This window comes from Aulostomus chinensis, chromosome 16 (assembly GCF_037954235.1).
Source record: "Aulostomus chinensis isolate RoL2024-O1b breed Wild chromosome 16, RoL_Achi_v1.0, whole genome shotgun sequence".
NCBI lineage: Eukaryota > Metazoa > Chordata > Actinopteri > Syngnathiformes > Aulostomidae > Aulostomus > Aulostomus chinensis.
This window is the reverse complement of record NC_141335.1, coordinates 12,045,089-12,064,869: the sequence shown is the minus strand read 5'-3', so window position 1 is coordinate 12,064,869 and position 19,781 is coordinate 12,045,089. Positions and strand designations below refer to the sequence as shown.

At 39.6% G+C, this 19,781-nt stretch overlaps 2 protein-coding genes across 3 annotated transcripts; one reads left to right on the top strand and one right to left on the bottom strand.

The window, feature by feature from the left end:
* The first annotated feature begins 937 nt into the window (after positions 1–937).
* On the top strand, positions 938–12,178 carry eif4e1c (eukaryotic translation initiation factor 4E family member 1c). The gene is made up of 7 exons (XM_086180773.1): positions 938–1,007; positions 2,013–2,098; positions 7,358–7,453; positions 9,825–9,888; positions 10,659–10,772; positions 10,869–11,008; positions 11,116–12,178. The coding sequence occupies exons 1-7, from the start codon at positions 990–992 to the stop codon at positions 11,228–11,230; spliced, it is 633 nt and encodes a 210-aa protein (XP_086036899.1). The 5' UTR covers positions 938–989; the 3' UTR covers positions 11,231–12,178.
* A 1,781-nt stretch (positions 12,179–13,959) lies between these two features.
* On the bottom strand, positions 13,960–19,568 carry LOC147247510 (transmembrane protein 150A). Of its 2 annotated transcripts, XM_086181166.1 has the most exons (8): positions 19,530–19,546; positions 19,302–19,369; positions 18,682–18,729; positions 18,543–18,605; positions 18,390–18,457; positions 18,180–18,310; positions 16,316–16,493; positions 13,960–15,453 (listed from the first exon to the last, which is right to left on the bottom strand). In XM_086181166.1, exons 2-8 carry the CDS (start codon positions 19,364–19,366, stop codon positions 15,260–15,262), a joined length of 747 nt encoding a protein of 248 aa, XP_086037292.1. In that variant the 5' UTR covers positions 19,367–19,369; positions 19,530–19,546; the 3' UTR covers positions 13,960–15,259. The 2 variants fall into 2 exon arrangements, with proteins under 2 accessions (XP_086037292.1, XP_086037291.1); XM_086181165.1 differs by having other exon boundaries at positions 19,302–19,568.
* Between the last annotated feature and the right edge of the window lie 213 nt (positions 19,569–19,781).

Sequence of the window (19,781 nt, the reverse complement as noted above, 5' to 3'; positions counted from 1 at the left end):
AAACATTAACAAATCAAAGTTTGTGGATTATTGCGCCCACAAATGATCAGTAAAATGAACCCTGACTGTCACTGGGTTGTTATATGTCTTTGTTTTACTGTATTTATATCACCTTTAGATTAAGAATCTCCTTTCACAGTACTCTTCAAGTTACAGACAGAAAACAAATCATAATAAAAGAAGAGAAGGAATGATCAAAAGATGCTGCAAACTCAGAGCAAAAGTCAAGTCAGCTTCAGACAGTTTGTTTATACAGTAGAAAGTGTTTTATTTATTGGGTCACATAACAAAGACAGAGTTTTCTCAAATCATTACTTTAAGTTGATTAGTCTGTTGAGGCTGAAGATCCGTTGGTGCTTTCGTATTGGGGAGCAGATTCAGAGGGTGTTCTCTCAGTTCTCCTCTTACATGAAGACCATGGCCCGGGTGACAGGTTCACCCACATGCTTGAACTCTCCCTTCCAGGTAAAGTATTCCTTTACCATGATCTTGCACGCTTTCGTTTTGGGGTCCAGCCTTTGCCAGTCATACTATTCATAGTCCTCCTTGTATTCTTCAGTCAGGGAGAGGGGCACATCCTGGCCTTTGAAGAGCCATACTCCAGAGATGCTCCTTCTATTCATGGCGCCAAATATGATAAGACTGGCAAAGGCATGTTTGCGAAGCTTATGCAGGCGCTTGAACATATCCAAAATAAGGTTCATAATAGTAGTCATAATAGGGTCTTCGCCTGAAGGACCTTCAGGCTCAGGCCCTAATAATGAAAAAGCAATACATACATAACAGAATAACAGGTACATTTCATTCAAATTGCAAAGCGAACTTACTCTGCGTTAAGTACAATGGGAAACAGAGAATTTGTATCTCTGTTAGTCGGCGTCATTTTTTTTTAGTCTGCATTTGTTTTGAACTCCGTCGCATTCCGTACATGCGTGCGGGGTTGCTGTGACGCAGAAGCGCTTAACGGGCAGAACATTTCTACTGTCAAGATGGCGACATCGGAACCGGTAAGAGAAACAAGAGATAGCCGTAAAATATGGTGTTATAAGCATTTAAGCGAAAGTCAGGCCTTCTCAACATTTGGCAACGCCGTTATTCGATAGTACTGAGTCAAAACGTTCCGATATTTTGCGAGAATCGTTCTGTTTGTCCTCGAGCGTGTGTTCGTTGGCGTGGATCACTGTTAGCATTAGCATGCACTGCAATGTGATGGAGCAGCTAGTAGCTGACTTTGTTGGCAGGGAGGGACTGACTGACTCAACGTCGCTCATTCAAACTCCAGGTTGTGATTTATTTAAGTCTGCCTCTTTGTTGCAGTCAGTATAATATCCCAGAGCTCACCAACGAGAAATACATGGAAGAGACCATCTTACGACGCCTCTGATTAAATTTGTGACACGTGTGAACGTCGCTTGTAGCTAGCCTAGCTAAAACTAATGCTAACTAGCGTTATATGTCTTAAAATTTCTTCGCGTTCACCCCTTTGTCTTATCAACTTACTATATGAAATCTCTTTGCTCCTCCGTTAGCTGCTGTGTATAGCCAATGCATCAAATTTGGATAATCCAGAACTTTCCATTGCTGTCACTCATCAAAGTTAACAACGCACGCTCAGGGGTCTTTATACTGATATAAATTCATTATATTTAATATCTGTTATTCCCACAATCAAATATGTAATGTTGACATAAAAGTCTAAAATATAGAAGAACTACTGTTGGATATTGTGTTCAGTTTAAACAGACTTCCAGAAAGCAGACTTTGGATGTTACCAGGATGTTACCTTTTAAATTTCGGAAAATAATGACAGTTCGACAGCACTGTTATATGAAAGTTGACATAACACCACATCTATCCTAATATGGCAATACTGGCTGGCCATTTCTACATCCCCCATTTTAAATTGACAATTCAAGATGGCTACTGTGGTCTTCATAGGTTTATGATATATGATACATTGGTTTTTTTTATTTGAAATGAGTAAATGACTAGTTTGTAATTCTCTCCTTTAGAAAGCACCTGAAACTGAAGATCAATCAACTGAAAGCCAAGTTGTTGCGAATCCTGAACAGTATATTAAACACCCCTTGCAAAACAGGTGAGTGTGTATGTATATGTATGTCTAAAAATGTTCCCAGCCCCCAATATAATGCATACGGTTTCAGTCAACAATGAGAAATTGTGACTTTTGCATGTATATTACATGTGCTATGGACAGTTTATTTGGCTTGTGCATCTGGTTCATGCACTTAGAGGCTTTTCAAATAATTTATAAATGCAAAATGATTTGCAAATTTATCAGTTAAGATTGATACCACAACCACTGAAATGTCTCATGAGTTATTGTTATTGTTATTAGTATTTTTTGTTAGGTAATATCTCAATAACATATCCTTATTTCCAAAAAAGAATATTTGGAGTCTCTGCAGATACTATTTAATCACTTTGTGTGATTTTGCATCAAAATAATCCACCTCAAGGAAGACAATATACAACACTTAAGGGTTTTTTGAGACTAACCATAGATAGTAAGGATTTTTGAGTAATTCAATGTGGAGGTGGCTGCTTCAGTCTCATAAATGTTGAGGGTTGTGTTCAGAATCGCCTACAAATGTACTTTTTATGCTATGTCTATAATATGTAGTGTGTTCCACCTGCTTAGTATGTGTTATAACCAGAATTCTTGAATATGTACTTAAGGTAATGAGTAGGGTTTTTGCTGTGTTTGAGAATATGCTGTTTAGTTAAAAAGCAAATGTTAAACAGGAAAAATTATCCTGTCAGGTGTGGGTATGAATCTCATAATGGGGAGACCTGCTTCCTGCCATGCATGTTAGTGTTGCAATTGTTGTTCAGTATTGTCCTTTTACAAATGTTATCATAGTTGTCCAGTGGTGATGACCTATTCAGGAGCATTGTACAGAGGGTTTGGGAAATGCTGAGTAGTTGACTTAGTAAGTCACTTCCAGCCCATTCTGCTTGTTCAGCTCAGCCTCAGAGGTCAAGGTTGTCCTGCCCTGCTGCTGTGAGCCTGGCATTCTGAGTTAAGGCACTCAGATTTGATTTGAACACACAGCAGCAGCAGCACTTGGCTAGTTCATTACACTTTTACCCTTAATAGGTGTCTCTGTAAAATGGCCCACAGTGACTTGCTGAATTAATTGGATTTTTGTGGGAATGATGTGTTAAGAAAATGTTAATCTGCAACTAGAAGGGCATTCTGTACATCCTGTACAAAATGCTACACAACAACATTAGGTTTTGTCGTTAAATCTGGTGAATGAATGGTGTTTAAATTCAACATTTTTCAAATTGTCTTGATTTAAGTTATAAGAATTGAACAATAATTATCAATAGACTGAAATTAAGTATTTATCCCTGTGTGGTTTTCCAGCTGTTTTGCCCAGGCTTAGCTGAACTTCATTAGCATTTACAGGAAACATCTGTCACACAGCATAATTCAAGTCATTTTCAGAAGATCATATTACTTCCTGAAAAAACACTGGAGATTTCAGGCTGTCTGTGTTAGTGGGGGGAAAAGTGCTTGATCTGTCCTGTGATCCAGTACATATTCCAACGAAATTTTAAATCTTTCCAGTAGTTTTTCCATAGTCCTGCTGACTAATGGAAAATTTGCTTAAGTTAGGGCCCCCACCTTCCTTGGTGTGGAGGTAAATATTAGTAGTTAATCACCTGGTGTTACTATCACAGTTGCCCTACAGCAGCCTAGTCCTTAATGAGCTGCTTCACCTCAAAGCAACAATATGATTAGCTCAAACCTGCTCAAACAGGTTTAGTCAGCTGTCAATGCGAGAAGTTGTTATTGCAGTCATTGGCAGCGCAGCAGTATTCATGTATCTGTTTCCCGTTTTGTCAAGTTTGGTTTTTCTTCTTAACTCTGTGGTCTGTGAATGGGAATCCACAGATGGATTCAAAGAACTCGCTCAGCTCCATTACCTCATCATCATCAGTCACCCAAGTAGACATAATGATCACATTCTACACTGCATTCTACAAGTCTTGCAACATGACTTTGATTTGATACTGTACGAAAAGAGAACCATCTGCTGACGGGAAAGAAAAACACATGACAGTTTCTGAAAACCTGCAGTGTACTGTGAGCAAGGCATGAATAAAGTGGTCTGTAGCATATGGGGTAAAATGCAGTAACTTTTTCCTAGACTTGACTACAAGTCCCCCTGAGGAAAAGATGAATTGTTGTTAAAACTTAATGAACAGCAGTAATAACAAGTAAAATTGATGGTAAATGTCACAATTACTTTGACATGTTAATGCATGCACTGTTTTGATGACCGAATGAGGATGCACGACTTTGTAAAATTAACAAAAGCAAAAGTGGCTGCAGAGTAGCTGTGGTCTCAGGAGACCGTTGAACTTCACGTAGGAGTTAGCTATTTTGGGGTAGCGGCACATAATTTAGTTTAGCAATGGCATCATCACATGCTTTGACTGTTATTTTTAATGGAGGTTGAGAAAGGGTGTGCTGCGAAAGTGCACCTATCACTTACACAGGTCGTCACATGTAGGAACCTTAAGGACTAAGCCAGCATACTCAGGTGGATGTTACAGATGTGTACAGACAGCTGCTGTGTCGTACTAGTGTTTCGAGACTCCGTGCTCCATGCGTTGTTTCAGCACAACCAGAAGGAAACAAATGCAGATCTGATGACTCATTGTAATCATCTCTGTTTGTGACCGAACAGAAATCCACCTAGAAGTGCTTTTCTGTTGGTTGGCATGCTTCTAGGTTTCACTTTATTCTAAGTCTACATGTGGTCACATGACATTTTGCGAGTCTGGATATTACTGAGTTATTTTACATTCATTTATGTATAGCGTATAAGAGTATGAAGCACTAATTTGATTTTAAGTCATGTACAGTGGCTTGCAAAAGTATTCATACCCTTTTAACTTTTCTACATTTTGTCACATTATGACCATAAAGAGATATATTTGATGAGAAAGACCAACACAAAGTGGCACGCAATTTTGAACTACAAAGTGAACTAAACATGACTTTAAGTTTCTTGTTTTTTAACAAATACTAAACTGAAAATTGGGGTGTGCAAACGTATTCAGCCCACTTTTCTCTGAGTGCAACCAACTGCCTTCAGACGTTGCCTGATGATTGCTGAATGATTGACCTAATGACTAAATAGTCCACCTGTGTGTAATCTAATCTCAGTACAAATACAGCTGTTCTGTGACGGCCTGTGAGGTTTGTTAAGAGAATATCGGGGAGCAAACAGCATCACGAAGTCCAAGGAACGCACCAGACAGGTCAGGGATAAAGTTGTAGAGAAGTTTAAAGCGGAATTAGGCTATAATAAGATTTCCCAAGCTTTGAACATCTCTCGGAGCACTGCTCAACCCATTACCTGGAAATGGAAAGAGTGTGGCACAACTGCAAGCCTACCAGAACATCCGTCCTCCTAAATTTACAGGCCGAACAAAGAGAGCACTGATCAGAGATGCAGCCAAGAGGCCCATGGTGACTCTGATGAACTGCAGAGATCCACAGCTCAGGTGGGGGAATCTGTCCACATGACAACTATTGGTCATGCACTGCATAAATCTGGCCTTAATGGAAGAGTGGCAACAAAAAAAACATTGTTAAAAGAAAACCATAAGAAGTCCCGTTTGTAGTTTGCCAGAAGTCATGTGGGGGACATGGCAAACGTGGAAGAAGGTGCTCTGGTCAGATGAGACCAAAATTGAACTTTTTGGATTAAATTAAAAAATGCTCTGTGTGCCGAAAAACTAACGCTGCACGTCACTCTGAACACAGCATCCCCACTGTCCAACATGGTGGTGGCACTGTCAGTCTCTGGGGGTGCTTTCCTTCAGCAGGGACAGAGAAGATGGTCAGAGTTGATGGGTAGAATACAGGGCATTGTTGGAAGAAAACCTGTTGGAGTCTGCAAAAGATTTGAGACTTGGGCAGAGGTTCACCCTCCAGCAGGACGACCCTAAAAATAAAGCCGGGGGTACAATGGAACGGTTTAAAACAAATCGTATTCATGTGTTAGAATGGCCCAGTCAAAGTCCAGACCTAAAACCAATCAAGAACCTGTGGCAACTGAAAACTGCTGTTCACAAACGCTCTCAATCTAATCTGACTGAGCTTGATCTCTTTTGCAAGGAAGAATGGGGCAAAAATTTAATTCTCTAGATGTGCAAAGCTGGTGGAGACACTCCCCAAATGACTATCAGCTTTAATTGCAGTAAAAGGCTGTTCCACCAAGTATTGGGGGGGGGGGGGGGGGCTGAATACTTTTGCACACCGCACTTTTTTTTATACAAATAAAAATTTGTATTAAAAAAAATAATATTGTATCCAATTTTCTTTGTACTCCTCAATTGTGTGCCACTTTGTGTTGGTCTTTCACATAAAACTCCAATCGAGTATATTTATGTTTGTGGTGGTAATGTGACAAAATGTGGAAAAGTTCAAGGGGTACAAATACTTAAGCAGGCCACTGTACATGTCAAGTCAGATTTATTTGTATAGCGCCATGTCACAACATAAGTTATCTCATGACACTTTACAGGTAGAGTTGGTCTAGCGCCACGCTCTTTCAATGAATTTACTCCCAACAATTCTCCATGAGCATGTTAGGATTTAGTCACACTGAGTAACAGCAACAAAAATGTAGATTAAAAGAAAAATGAAAAGCTTCGGTGAGTCCTCATGGGATTCTTGACTTCTGGATTGACCTCTATTTCAACAGGAGCCTATTGTTAGCCAACACAAGACACAGCTACACTTGGCCTGATCTGGCTTGGCTCGGTGTGATGTTAACATCGATTTTCATGGCACATAAATGGGGTTGATGGTTGGTTATAGCTGCAGTTGGTTGGGATGGGGGTACAGGGTTCAGCTGAGGTTGTCGCATTGCCCTACTAACCCCACCTCTCCTCAGAACAGATGAAAGAATAACGTCACTCATCATAAACAAAGGCTGCATTTGTAGAGCTGCTCATGGCCGGCTTTCTCTGGACTCTCACATGTGCATGCTTTTGTAATGAGCTGCTGGGCTCTGTTTTGCAATAGGGTGTATAAATATGTCATCAGGGGACTTCAGTAGATATCATATAATGGCAATCAGAGGCCTTTAAATTAAATAATTGTACTAAGAATTGTAAGAAATTAAGCTTTACTTCCCTAAGACAGTGGATGAAATTTATTTCTCTTGTCAACTTTGTTATTCAGTGACGGTGTATTGTCCCTGCTAAACACCAAAATAAATAAAAATTGTAATGCTACATACTGTCTCTTTAGCTGTGCTTTTCAGTCCTGTGAATTCTGACTGGGTTCTGGTTGTCTCTCTATCAGATGGGCCCTGTGGTATTTCAAGAACGACAAGAGCAAAAGCTGGACAGAGAATTTACGTCTCATTTCCAAGTTTGACACAGTGGAAGACTTTTGGGCGTAAGTGTTTCTACTTATCCTGATATGGAATCATTATTGTGTTATTATTTCTGGTTTAACACATGAGTAAGAATACAGATGAAGACAAATAACCCATTCATATCAGATTTTGGTTACTGTACCAGCGTGTAGGATTTAGTGACATCTTGTGTTGAAGTTATAGCACTGTTTGCACTGTCACCTTACCCCTTGCTTTCCTAGCTCATGATAGAACCTTTGGTAGTCTGCAACCTAATTTGCATATGATGCAAATTATATGATTATTTTAAACCTCTCAGAGTACTAAATGAGTTGCTAGCACCAGCAAACACTTGATCATAATCAGGAAAATCATTAATTCATTCCTGCAGGGAATACTTTGTTAGCCCATGTTTGCTCCAACACAGCTAGGAATGATATTTAACAATTGTCCAGTCTCTGGAGACCAAGAAGAGAGCGTTAGGGTGCTTCAACAAGGATGCCTAAAACTAATCTTTTTGAAAATCAACAGAGACACTTATAGGGAACCAAATGCAACTAGCCTACAGGGGATTTACGACATATGTAGAAAATTAAACATAGATGATGCCTAGCATTCTGTAACCTGGTGCAGACAGTCATAGCAGTCGCTAATGAAAATGTAGAAAATCAATTTCAAGAAAACGTTTTGAAGGTTGTATGCTTGAGTTGGGGTGTGTGTGTGTCTGTGTGTGTGTGACAGGACGACTGAATTATGGTGCATTCTTGCTGCAGCTGTCATCAAAGTGCTCCAGGGTGCTCTTATTGTTGAAGTTCTTGCTTGGCTACTGCTGTGACATGTCCTTTCCAACTTCCATAGAGCACCACATTGTTAGTTCTCATTAAATACAGTTGAAAACCAAAGTTTACATCCACTCTGCAAAAAGACACACAACTTCATTTTTTTCTCACTGTCTGAAGCTAAATCAGACTAAACCTCTTCTGTTTCGGATCAGTTAGGATTACCAAAATTATTTCTTTTTGCTGCTGTAACTGAGTCAGGTTTGTCGGTCGCCTCGCTCACACACGCCTTTTCAGATCTGCCCTTTGGGATGGCCACTCCAATACACTGACTTTGTTGTCTTCGAGCCCTTTTTAACTTTTTTGGCAGTATGCTTAGGGTCATTTCCCACTTGGAGGACCCATTTGCACCCAAGTTTTAGCTTCCTGGCTGATGTCTTGAGATGTTGCCTCAATATTTCCACATAGTGTTCTTTCTTCATGATGCTGTCTATTTTATGAAGAGCCCCAGTTCCTGCTGCAGCAAAACAGTCCCACAACATGATGCTGCCACCTCCGTGCTTCACAGTTGGTATGGTGTTCTCAGGTTTACAAGCTTCCCCCCTTTTCCTCCAAATGTAACGGTGGTCATTATGACCAAACAACAACAACAATCCACTTTAGTTTCATCAGACCCCAGGACATGTCTCCAGAAGTTAAGGTCTTTGTCTTGGTGTCTTTTTGCAAACTGTAATCTGGCCTTTTCATGTTTCTTAAGGAGTAATGGCTTCCTTCTCGCTGAGTAGCCTTTCAGCCCATGTTGGTGCAGGACTCGTTTTACTGTGGATAATGACACTTTCTTACCAGCTTCAGCCAACATCTTCACAAGGTCTTTAACTTTTGTTCTGGGGTTGATTTGCATGTGTGGGACCAAAACACGTTCATCTCTGGGACACAGAGCCCGTCTCCTTCCTGAGCGGTGTGATGGCTGGACAGTCCCATGATGTTTATGCTTGCGTAGAAGTGTTTGAACAGATGAGCGTGGCACCTTCAAGCATTTGGAAATTGCACCCAAGGATGAAACAGACTTGTGGAGCACCACGATTCTCTCCCTGATTTCTTGGCTGATTTCTTTTGACTCTCCCATGATTTCAAACAAGGACGCAGAGTGTTTGAGGTGTGGCCTTAAAATACATCCCCATGTTGTCAGTTAACCTATCAGGAGCTTCAAAAGCCATGACGTCATCATCTGGGCTTCCCCACATTGTTTTAAGACTTTTACTTTTTGTACATGTAAACTTTTGACCTCGAAAACAGTCATATAAAATTCTCTAAGAAGTTCTCTCATTGTTGTGGCATTTAGCAAAATTAAATCATTTTGGTAACCCTAACTGACCTGAAACAGGAGAGGTTTAGTCTGACTTAACTTCTGACAGTGAGGGAAAAAAAAGTGTTTTGTGTCTTTTTTGCACAGTGTATTTAAACTTCTGGTTTCAACTGTATAGTGATTAATGCTCAGAATGACCTGTGAATGAACTTTTTGTTAAATTGGTTCGTGAATTCTTCTCAGTCTTAATTCTTCAGAATGAACCTCCAAACTCCAACCATCACTGACATCAAAAGTTTTGACAATACTGCTCTGTGTTTGTTGCAGATTATACAACCACATACAGCAACCTAGCAAACTTGGCTATGGCTGTGATTATTGCTTATTTAAGGTAATAACTTCTTTTCTTTTTTTTTTAAATCTCCATTGTCGCCATCTATCATGAGATGTTTACAGCTCGTCTCACTTGACCAGTAGAGATGAACATTTTTCTGCATGATCACGTTGTCGCTGCAACTTTAAGAAAGCATGAAGTAGAGTTGCACTGTAATACAGTAACATAATTTACCGTCCGGGGTTAAAAATAGCAAGAGTGTCCATTTCATTAGTCGTCAACATAGTCTGATGTGTAAGGGCAAATTTAAATGTCATCATTTACAAAGTGTCAAGTCATCTGCACAAGGGGGGAAATCATGTCCACTAGACGGAAAAAACTAACAATGCAACAATGTTGCTGTTGTTGCTGAATGTGTAGCAAACTGACATTGCAACATCAATGAAATATAATTCTTAATTGTTAAAAACCTACATTGGATTAATTTATATAGAAGTGCATTAAAACAAAGCGTCACAGTTAAACATTTACGGTCCGATGTCAGCAGACCTCCCATGGAAGGCACTGGCCAGCCAATCGGGAACAACAGGGCTCTCTGCCAATGTTAGCTACATGTTAGCAGGTCTCATAGGTCTTGGACTTGTAGAACCATGGTTGCCTAAAACTGAGATGAACAGCAGATACCTTCGAGTGAAAAAGGTGCTTTATTTTCCTCCTCAAACTTGCTCTCTATTTGTAAAATGAGAGGATGATTTTGAGGTGTAATGCCCTCTTGATTTTTCCCTCTTAAAACTTTATTTGCTTCTTTTGTTGATGTCGTGTGTCAGGATGGGATCAAGCCGATGTGGGAAGATGACAGGAACAAGCTTGGGGGCCGATGGCTGATGACCCTCAACAAACAACAGAGACACAATGACCTTGACCGCTACTGGATGGAGACAGTAAGACTGTTTTCACAGAATGGTTCTGAGGATTTTATTTTTGAGTATTTAGCAGAACAATACAACTGAAATGGCGTGTCATGTTTTGTTTTGCAGCTCTTGTGTTTAGTTGGCGAGTCGTTTGACGAGGCAAGCGAAGACGTGTGTGGAGCTGTTGTCAACGTCAGACATAAAGGTGACAAAATATCGATCTGGACAAGCAACTGCCAAAACAGGGAAGCCATCATGACGATAGGGTATGTTGGAAAGTCATTCACTAAATGAAACACTCATGAGCGACGGGAAGCAGGTGGCCACTAGATGGCAACACAAAATTAGCGTTGCTCTTTTTGTCTCCCAACAGGCAACTTTATAAAGAGCGTCTGAACATCCCCATCAAAGCCATGCTCGGCTACCAGTCACATGACGACACGTCCAGCAAGAGTGGCTCCACCACCAAGAACATGTACTCTGTTTGAAAAATGTCTTATTTCAACTTGCTGTAGATTTAAAGAATTACACCCCCACCCCCATCATCACATCAATTTGATTTGTCCACGACTGTAGTGTCTTCCCCTTCACTAAAAGCAGACTTGTTCATTGTGTGTGCAGCTGGAGTTTCTCCCAACATGATTGATGGTTACAAATCAACTGAAAAGGAGATTTGGATGATGTTACATGAGGGCAAGAGAACACATTTAATTTCCTTTTAGCGTTGAAGAGTTCTGTGATTAATACCAGTGATCTTCCATAGCGTAGCTGACAACGGGCTTTTCCTTTACTACTTAATGGCTTGCAGTTGGGATACAAGACTAAAACTGACATGTTTCTTGCCTCACAGGCAAAGATGTTAGACAACTGTTACTTTTGCAGAATCAAAATTTTAAGGGCAATTTTAACTTGGTTTATCCAGACATGTTAAAGTGAGTTGAACTTACACGCCAGCTTGAAGAATCTACAGTATCTTAAAGTTTTGCAAAAGCTGTGGTCACACTCCAAAGTGTAGGATTTGGATTTAAGGCCACTTATTGTTTCAGCCATGCTGGAATTGTGGAATATTGCTTGTGTTTGAACTTTTCTTTCCTCCCCATTACATTTATTTATAATGTATGCATTGCAGTTGAACTACTTAGTTGAAAGACAACCATAAAATACTTTTTTTTTTTTTTTTTTACTTTTTCGTTATTAAATGTGGACTACTGCATATTGATGACATTTTTTACAGTGTACCATACAGTAAAGATGTTGACAGAACTAGGTGTGCTTTTCACTGTTTGACTCCTAACAAAAACTGTAGATAATATCGCACTCCTCTCTTGGTTGTTGCGAGCAAAAGATGATATTCATTGTGAAATGACTTTGCTCATAATGTATCTTTATTATCTGTTATTCCAGGATGTATATTACCTTCTTTCAAGTAAAGGTTAAGTGCTTTGCATTAAAACCAGAACTGTGTTGTCATCTTCTTTTGTGAGGAAATGAAATTTTTGACAGTGTTTCATCATCTGGATCCAGAAGTTTTGGCCAACTACAGACCAATATCAAATCGTCCTTTTCTCTCCAAAATTCTGGAGAAAGCAGTTGCTGAACAGCTCTGTGCCTTTCTCCTTAGCAACAGCCTATTAGAGGATTTCCAGTCAGGTTTCAGGGTTCATCCTAGCACAGAAACAACACTAGTCCAAGTTGCTAATGACCTACTAGCATCAGATGAGGGCACATCCAACTATGGAGACTAGAACATGTCATTGGCATTAAAGGAACCACACTAAATTGGTTTAGATCACATTTTCTCTGTTGATCTCTGTTTGTACTTGCTAATGATAACCCCTCTGAGACCACGGCAGTCAGCTACGGTGTTCCACAAGGGTCTGTGCTTGGACAAGTCCTCTTCAGTCTATCTGCCTCTGCTAGGTCACATTGTAAGGAAACTCGATTCACTTTCACTGTGAGGCAGATGACGTGCAGCTGTACTTATCAATGCATCCACATGAAAATAATAAGCTGACTAAACTGGAGGCCTGCCAAAAGGAAATAAAAACATGAATGACTAACAATTTTCTTTTATTAAACTGACAAAATTGTAGTTACTGGCTCAAAACACTTTAGAGACACCCCATCTAATGAGATGGGTACCCTGGATGGCATTATCCTGGCCCCCAGCACTCCCATAAGGAACCTAGGAGTTCTCTTTGATCGGGATCTGTCCTTTAACTCCCACATTAAATAAATATCCCAGACTGCCTTCTTCCATCTATGTAACATCACTAAGATCAGACACCTCCTGTCTCAAAAAAATGTAGAAAAACCAGTCCATAGTTTTGTCACTTCTAGGCTGGATTACTGCAATTCCCTCCTATCAGGCTGCACCAGTAGGTCCCTAAAGACTCTCCAGCTGCTCCAAAACGCTGCTGCCCTCGTGCTGACGAGAACTAGTAGAAGAGATCATGTCTCTCCTGTACTGGCTTCTCTGTTTTGGCTCTCTGTCAAATTCAGAATCGAATTCAAAATTCTCCTTCTAACATACAAAGTCCTCAACAGTCAGGCTCCTTCATATCTGAAAGAGCTCATAGTCCCCTATTATCAGCTAGAACCCTTCGCTCCCAGGATGCAGGGTTGCTTGTGGTCCCTAGTCTCTTAAAGTAGAATGGGAGTCAGAGCCTTCAGCTATCAGGCTCCCCTCCTGTGGAACCGTCTCCCAGTTTCAGTCCAGGATGCAGACACCCTCTCTATGTTTTGAGCAGACTGAAGACCTTCCTTTTTGACAAGGCTTATAATTAGGGGCTGGCTCAGGTTAGCCCTAAGATGTGCTGCTATAGGCTTAAACTGCCAGGGGATCTCCCATGGTGCACTGGGCTTTCCTCTCCTCCTCTCTGTCCTCTGTTCCCCATTTCCCAGATCCCTGACTGATGCTGCTGCTGGAGGAGGCTACAGACCTGAAAAGGCTCAAGCTACCACCCACAGCACCACCTGCTCACGTCCCTGTCCGTCCATCAGTCTCTTTCCTTTCTCTCTCTCTTTATCTCTGTCCCTCTCTTCCTTCTGCATATCTCTCCTCCTCCATTATCTGTCTCTGCCCCGCTCTCCTGCTCTCTTTCGCCCAACCAGTCAAAGCAGAAAGCCGTCCCCATTGAGCCTGGATCTGTAATTAATAGGCCCATTTATACAATTACATTTATATTAACTTAGAAAAACAACTACAATTGGGTTTTACCGTTTATTCTTTAGCTCGTAAAACATGACAATGAAACATAAAATTTAAATAAAGATTTTTTTAAATAAATAAGGTTGACTGTGGTCAAAATTTAAGTAAACCTGCCACAATAAAGTTTCAAAAAAGATGCATCATCAGTCTTCCAGTCAATAACACATGATGTAAAGCAACAAACTGAAAAATGCAGATAGGTGACTAAAGAAAACCCTTGCGAGAGTGTTCTTTTCAAGAATAAGGCCTTGTTTTTTGGGACATGAGGGTTCACCAGATATAAACCCAATTGAAAACCTCAGGAACATTTTGAACTCAAGCTCTTCTCCGTTAAAATACCTGATAAGGGCAAATTCCATCCAGTAGGAGAGTCTTCATTGTGGTCACTCAAAAACCTTAATAAGATGCATGTTGTTTTTTTCCCTCTTATTTCTCACTTCGATCAACATCACGTAGCTCAGTCCAAGTCAGACGTCATGCCTCCGGTTTGCCCTCTGTCACAATTCACATTCACATTTCATAAACATACCACTCCTAGCAACACCGTAGTGGAAAAATACAACAACCAAATGTATTCAAAAACTAAATCTGTTGCCAACAGTGGTACTGGTACTGCTGAGGCGATGACATCCTTCATGAAATATTTGTTGTACGTCAACTAAATTGTCTTTGTTTGACTCTTAAGGAGGCTGCATGGTGGTGCAGTGGTTAGCACTGTGGCCTCACAGCATGGAGTTTCTGGGTTCGGGTCCCGGCTTGGGATCTTTCTGTGTGGAGTTTGCATGTTCTCAGATTGCTCTGCTGTATTTATGACAGTTTCGATCTGTTCCAGTTCAGAAGATATTGTTAGTGATGTAGGTCAATGTGTATAATATTGTGAATTAATTCAAGAGGCAAAACCATAACCACCAGCTTCCATCAAGTAAATCAGTGGGATTTTAGGTACTTTTTAAAACATTTGCAATGCTAACTTTGATTTTAAAAGAGATATCAAAACAGTGAGTATGGCATCTGTTTGCGCACAAATATATCTTTTTTTCTTGTTCTGTATTTAAAAAAAAATATTTTAACACTATAGTATAGTAACAAGTATAGACATCTTGCGTAGAAAATCATATAATTTAATATCAAAAAGCTGAAAGTGGTTCTCATCCATTTGTGGATATTCACAAACCACTCCAGCAGAGAGAGAGAGATGTGAGGGAAATCATTGACCCTGGTGCCACGTTCCAGCCACTGTCTGGACACACGTCTCCCTGGTGTCCTGTGTAGTGCTGTGCCTCTGCTGGACCGTAACAGGGTCATATCAGGACACGGTCAGCATCAAGGGCTTCTCCTCTTCTCGCTTGGTCAGTAGATTTGAAAGCATGAAGGATGAGAAAAAGCAAAACTCCACGGCGTAGCTGAGCTCAAACAGCTCCAGGTTCGTGCTGAGCATCCACTCAAATACAGCTGACAGATGACCATAGTGATATCCCATCTGGGCACACAAGACCGTATCTGAGGGGGATTAGTTGAGGATGAATGAACAAATAGTGGTCATATTTCTTCTAATTTCACTGTTAATTATAATTTACATCACAAATTCTACATTCATTTGGCCAGAAGCACAGAACAACCATGCATGAAGTTCTTTTTTGCTTTTATACACCATTTTATCATGATTGGGAGCTAATTTCCCCTGTTAAGAGGGGATACAGATACTGGATTGGGAACATCAGAATCGTTCTTGACATATCGGCTGATTTCATACAAGGACCAGACACAGAATGATGGTATTGACCCACATGCTGTTCTTGATTCTATTCCATTCCTTGCACTGGAAGAAGAATCCCTGTAACTGTCAGTAGAAACATCACTGATCTATTAACAGTTCACAATAATTGCTCAGTTTTGATCAGATCCAGGTCAGACTGGAAGCTTGAAGGTGGGTCATTTGGATTTACATGATATCCTCAACTTCTCCAATGGAGGAATAAGTGTGTTGCATTTTTTTTTTTAGAAATGTAATACAGGGTGTTTGTAAAGAATGGTGGCTTAAGACTAATGAGGTTCAAATATCGTTGATCCAATAAATGCTGCGTAGCCTACCCACTTCTTTCCTGTGGAATGTTGTGGCCGATCCTACTTTGTAAACACTCCAGCAGACCGGATCATAATGAGTGACAGAGCAGCCGGGGTGTGTTACAGGTGTCACTGCTGAATTCTTCTGCTATTAAATCCTGTTTGACGCAACACCAAAGGAACAACAGTTTACTGTCATCCACTATTTCCTACACAAGAGAGATCGCACAAAAATCCTCAAATACAAAGGTTTACACATAAATACTATAGTTTAGAGCCAAGATCATTAAAAGGATACAACAGATGGTGACAATGATTTGGACAATAGTGGAGACGGTGCGGAATGGGAAGAGGATTCTCTCATATCCTGTCAGCACACACCTCCTGGTCAGGTCAGTTAGCAGGGCCGTGTAGAAGCAGATACACAGGAAGCTGGTGCCGGCTCCCAGGTGGTGCAGCGGTGCCAAGTAACCAGGCTGTGAAAGGTCAAGAGATAAACAGGAGGGACAAATCGTATTGCTATAGAAGGAGCCATATCTTATTTTTTTCATCGAGAAAGGGCGTGGGATTTAAATTGTAAATTTTCCATAACAACAGCGAACAGGCGCCAATATAGGCTAACACTTCAGTCTGGAAGTCTTTGCATTATTACGTTTTTTTTAATCATTTCCTAGTTAAACAAAACAATCTGTAAAATAGGGGACCTTTTTTTTTTATTGTTGACCATTTACTCATTTCTGTCACATTTTAAAAAAGCCCCATCTTGCAATATGAAGAGGAAATGATTGCATTCCTCCATGGCAGTAAACAAAACCACAACCTATTTAGCAGAAATTATGCGTGTAATGAAATCAAGCAAAATTTTTCCCAGTTAGGAGAAATGTTAGAAAAAGGAAAAAGGTAGGTATACAAATATGTCAAGAATATCACCTTTCTTTATTTCTTGACAGCACTGTCTGCAAAGCTCACAAAACAAGCCTGATCACATATTTGAAGTTTGATGTGTTCTCAGTGGCAATTAGGGAGTCTCACTTCCTGCAGGAGTGTTTGGAATCACTGCCTTATGTGCCAACTGGCAAATACAAGTCATGCCAACTGTGAGGCCGATCAGATGCCTGTGCCTGATCATGAACGGGCAGGTTCAAACTGAAAGCTTCCAGATGTGAACCATTTTCAGGTATTTACAGGCTCTTAAGGAATGTCAGGGTTTTTTTTTTTAGTGATCCACGGCCCGGTGGCGTTCCATGTTCAAGCATTAAATAGTTTCATTCGTCACCTGTAATTTCATTTTTGAAAATACATGTATATATATTTATTGTTTAAAAATAGCCAAATTCGTACCAACATAGAGAAATATGATTTTTTTTTTATTAATTGATCTAGAAATTAAAGTAGGGCCTATCTGGTCCGTTCTGTTCCTTTTCAAATGCTGGAATGTGTCAGTAATGTCGCACATGTTTGGTTCTCTGGTTGCTTCAATCAGTGGTTTAATCTGTGTCCCAATCAGCAGAGTTTGATCCTTTTGAAACCCGATCGCTGATATCTATTATATCTCTTCAAATGAATCCATTCAATCAGGTGTAAAACTCTTGTAATCTGAAGTGGTTCCTCTTCGCTCCAGTTTATCTTTTAACACATTTGAAGAGTTCATTTGGCTAAAACAGATCAAAGACCAAAAACAAAATAAAAAAATTAATAAAAACCTAAAACATACTCAAAAAATAAAGAAGTACTATTTTTTGTTGTTTCATAATTTTGAATACATTTTTGTAAATTATGAAATTAATTTATTAAAGAATAAATACAGTTTTAAAAACTATTTTACAATTTTTGAACTAGCAATTTTATATTATTTCAATATAATTTGATGTTATGAGTTTATTCTGAGTGTAACTTGTCTGTTTTGCAAATAATTAAAATTTCATCTGGTTTTAAGGAATAACAAATCTTATAAAGGTAATTTTCCAATATGGTTTATCATGCTGACATCTGTTTAGTAGCGTTGTGTATTAGCCTTTGTTTGTTCTTTCAGCACAGGTAGAATCACAGTGTATGATGTCAGATCGCTGTTTAGTGGAACGAATTGTCCCTAAGAGGTAAATACACAAATTTTCCCTGAGGATGCAGTTCAGTAATTCAAAAGGAAAACCAACTGTACTTACATTGCAATTTCCAGCTGCAAATGCCCCCAGAGAAGCCACCACACCAAAAACTAGTGCAAACTTGCTCAGCGTGGAGTGGCATGAATATTTCTCCAGGATGTGGGCATGGTGGAATATACAGAAGAGGAAAACTACAACACAGACGACAGCTGTTATAACATCATTTTCACTCATGTTACGCACAATGCGTCGCTGAATCTTGAAACTCACACAGGAAGGCTCCAGCGTTGATTGTTGCTGTGAAAAGTGAATTTTCTGGTGCATTGGCTCCACTTGTGCTACAGTCACAGAGTTGTTCAGTTAATTTTAGCACTTTTTCAGCATTCAAATTAGGCAGGAAGACAGGATTAAGTGTATTTTTACCTTATGGTAGGGATGAGACAACAGCTATTTGTCCAATTTGCTTGACAGAAGTTGGCGCCCTGCCTGAGAACAATTTAACAAGGACATTAGGAAACCATCGTTATTAAAATATTGTCAACAATCATGGAACTTAACTTACCAGTCATTAAGGGAGCACACATGGTTGTGATAGTATGCCAAACCATATCTGTCAACAGAAGAAACAAAAATGGAGTACTGTTGTTTTGCATTATTGTATACTAAAACATGTGAAATGAGCATTATCCTCGTGTTTTTCCAAAAAAGGGTTGTATGTTTATATTTTTGATATATTTGTAGTAATATAACAAGATATAAATCATAGTTTCTGTAAAACCAATACAATCCTATTTGACTTTATTCTGAAAACCTGAAATTTTCAATCAGTATGAGACACACACACATATATATATATATATATACATATATATTCAAGTGGGTGTCAAGCAAGAAGACAAAATGGAGTAACAGAATGAGGAACTCATCATCACTCATAACTAACGATGTCTCAAGGAATTACTTGTAACAATAAAGGAACTTTAAGAAATACATATTTTCATAGATAGCTATGGAAAAGAAATCCTCAAAAATGAGCTAAGATATGATCGTGTCTACTGAAGCTTTGAGTTGAGATTATCACAGACGCGAAGATGTACTGGTTTGCTATGAAAAAAAAATGAGCTAATCATTTCACCAGAGTGTAAAGACCCATGAGAAAGAATTCTTTTCTGGAATACTTACACGGCCCACGTTCCGATAAAAGACACCAGGGAGAGTAAAATAGGGAAACTAACCCAGACCTGCATGTCCTAGTAAGAGCAATGTCAAAATTACAAGAAGAATTTCAAGTGACTTGAAAGCACTCCAAGACAAATCTCTTCATGGGTTGGCTGACAGTGTCATACTTATGAAGTGCTAAGAAATCCTAACAACAAGCGTCACGTAGCAGACATAATTACAGTGTTTTACCTCTCCCTGCTTTTACGTTTCTGCCTCTACAAGTCCTTCTGAGCACCACCTCACTAGCAGAGACAATATTGGGAAATATGGGGTTGGCCCTGCTGACGCTGTCATATTGTTTGTTTAATTCCAAAGTGCCTCACTCCCATCTGAGAGAACATGCACGGATAAGAACAGACATTGACTCTTCTCAAAGAAATGTTTTGAATTTCTTTTGTTTTTGCAGTCATACAGTGTTTAAAAAAAACAACTAAATCCATC

What these genes read in the sequence shown, in the direction of transcription:
- eif4e1c (XM_086180773.1), top strand. An exon ending in ACAGTGGAAGACTTTTGGGC is followed by an intron (nt 7,454 to 9,824) that starts GTAAGTGTTTCT and finishes TGTTTGTTGCAG; the next exon opens with ATTATACAACCACATACAGC. An exon ending in ACCGCTACTGGATGGAGACA is followed by an intron (nt 10,773 to 10,868) that starts GTAAGACTGTTT and finishes TTTGTTTTGCAG; the next exon opens with CTCTTGTGTTTAGTTGGCGA.
- LOC147247510 (XM_086181165.1), bottom strand. Translation starts at nt 19,366, where the DNA reads ATGCAGGTCTGGGTTAGTTTCCCTATTTTACTCTCCCTGGTGTCTTTT. An exon ending in GTGTGCTCCCTTAATGACTG is followed by an intron (nt 18,606 to 18,681) that starts GTAAGTTAAGTT and finishes AATTGTTCTCAG; the next exon opens with GCAGGGCGCCAACTTCTGTC. An exon ending in TTGCAGCTGGAAATTGCAAT is followed by an intron (nt 16,494 to 18,179) that starts GTAAGTACAGTT and finishes GACCTTTCACAG; the next exon opens with CCTGGTTACTTGGCACCGCT.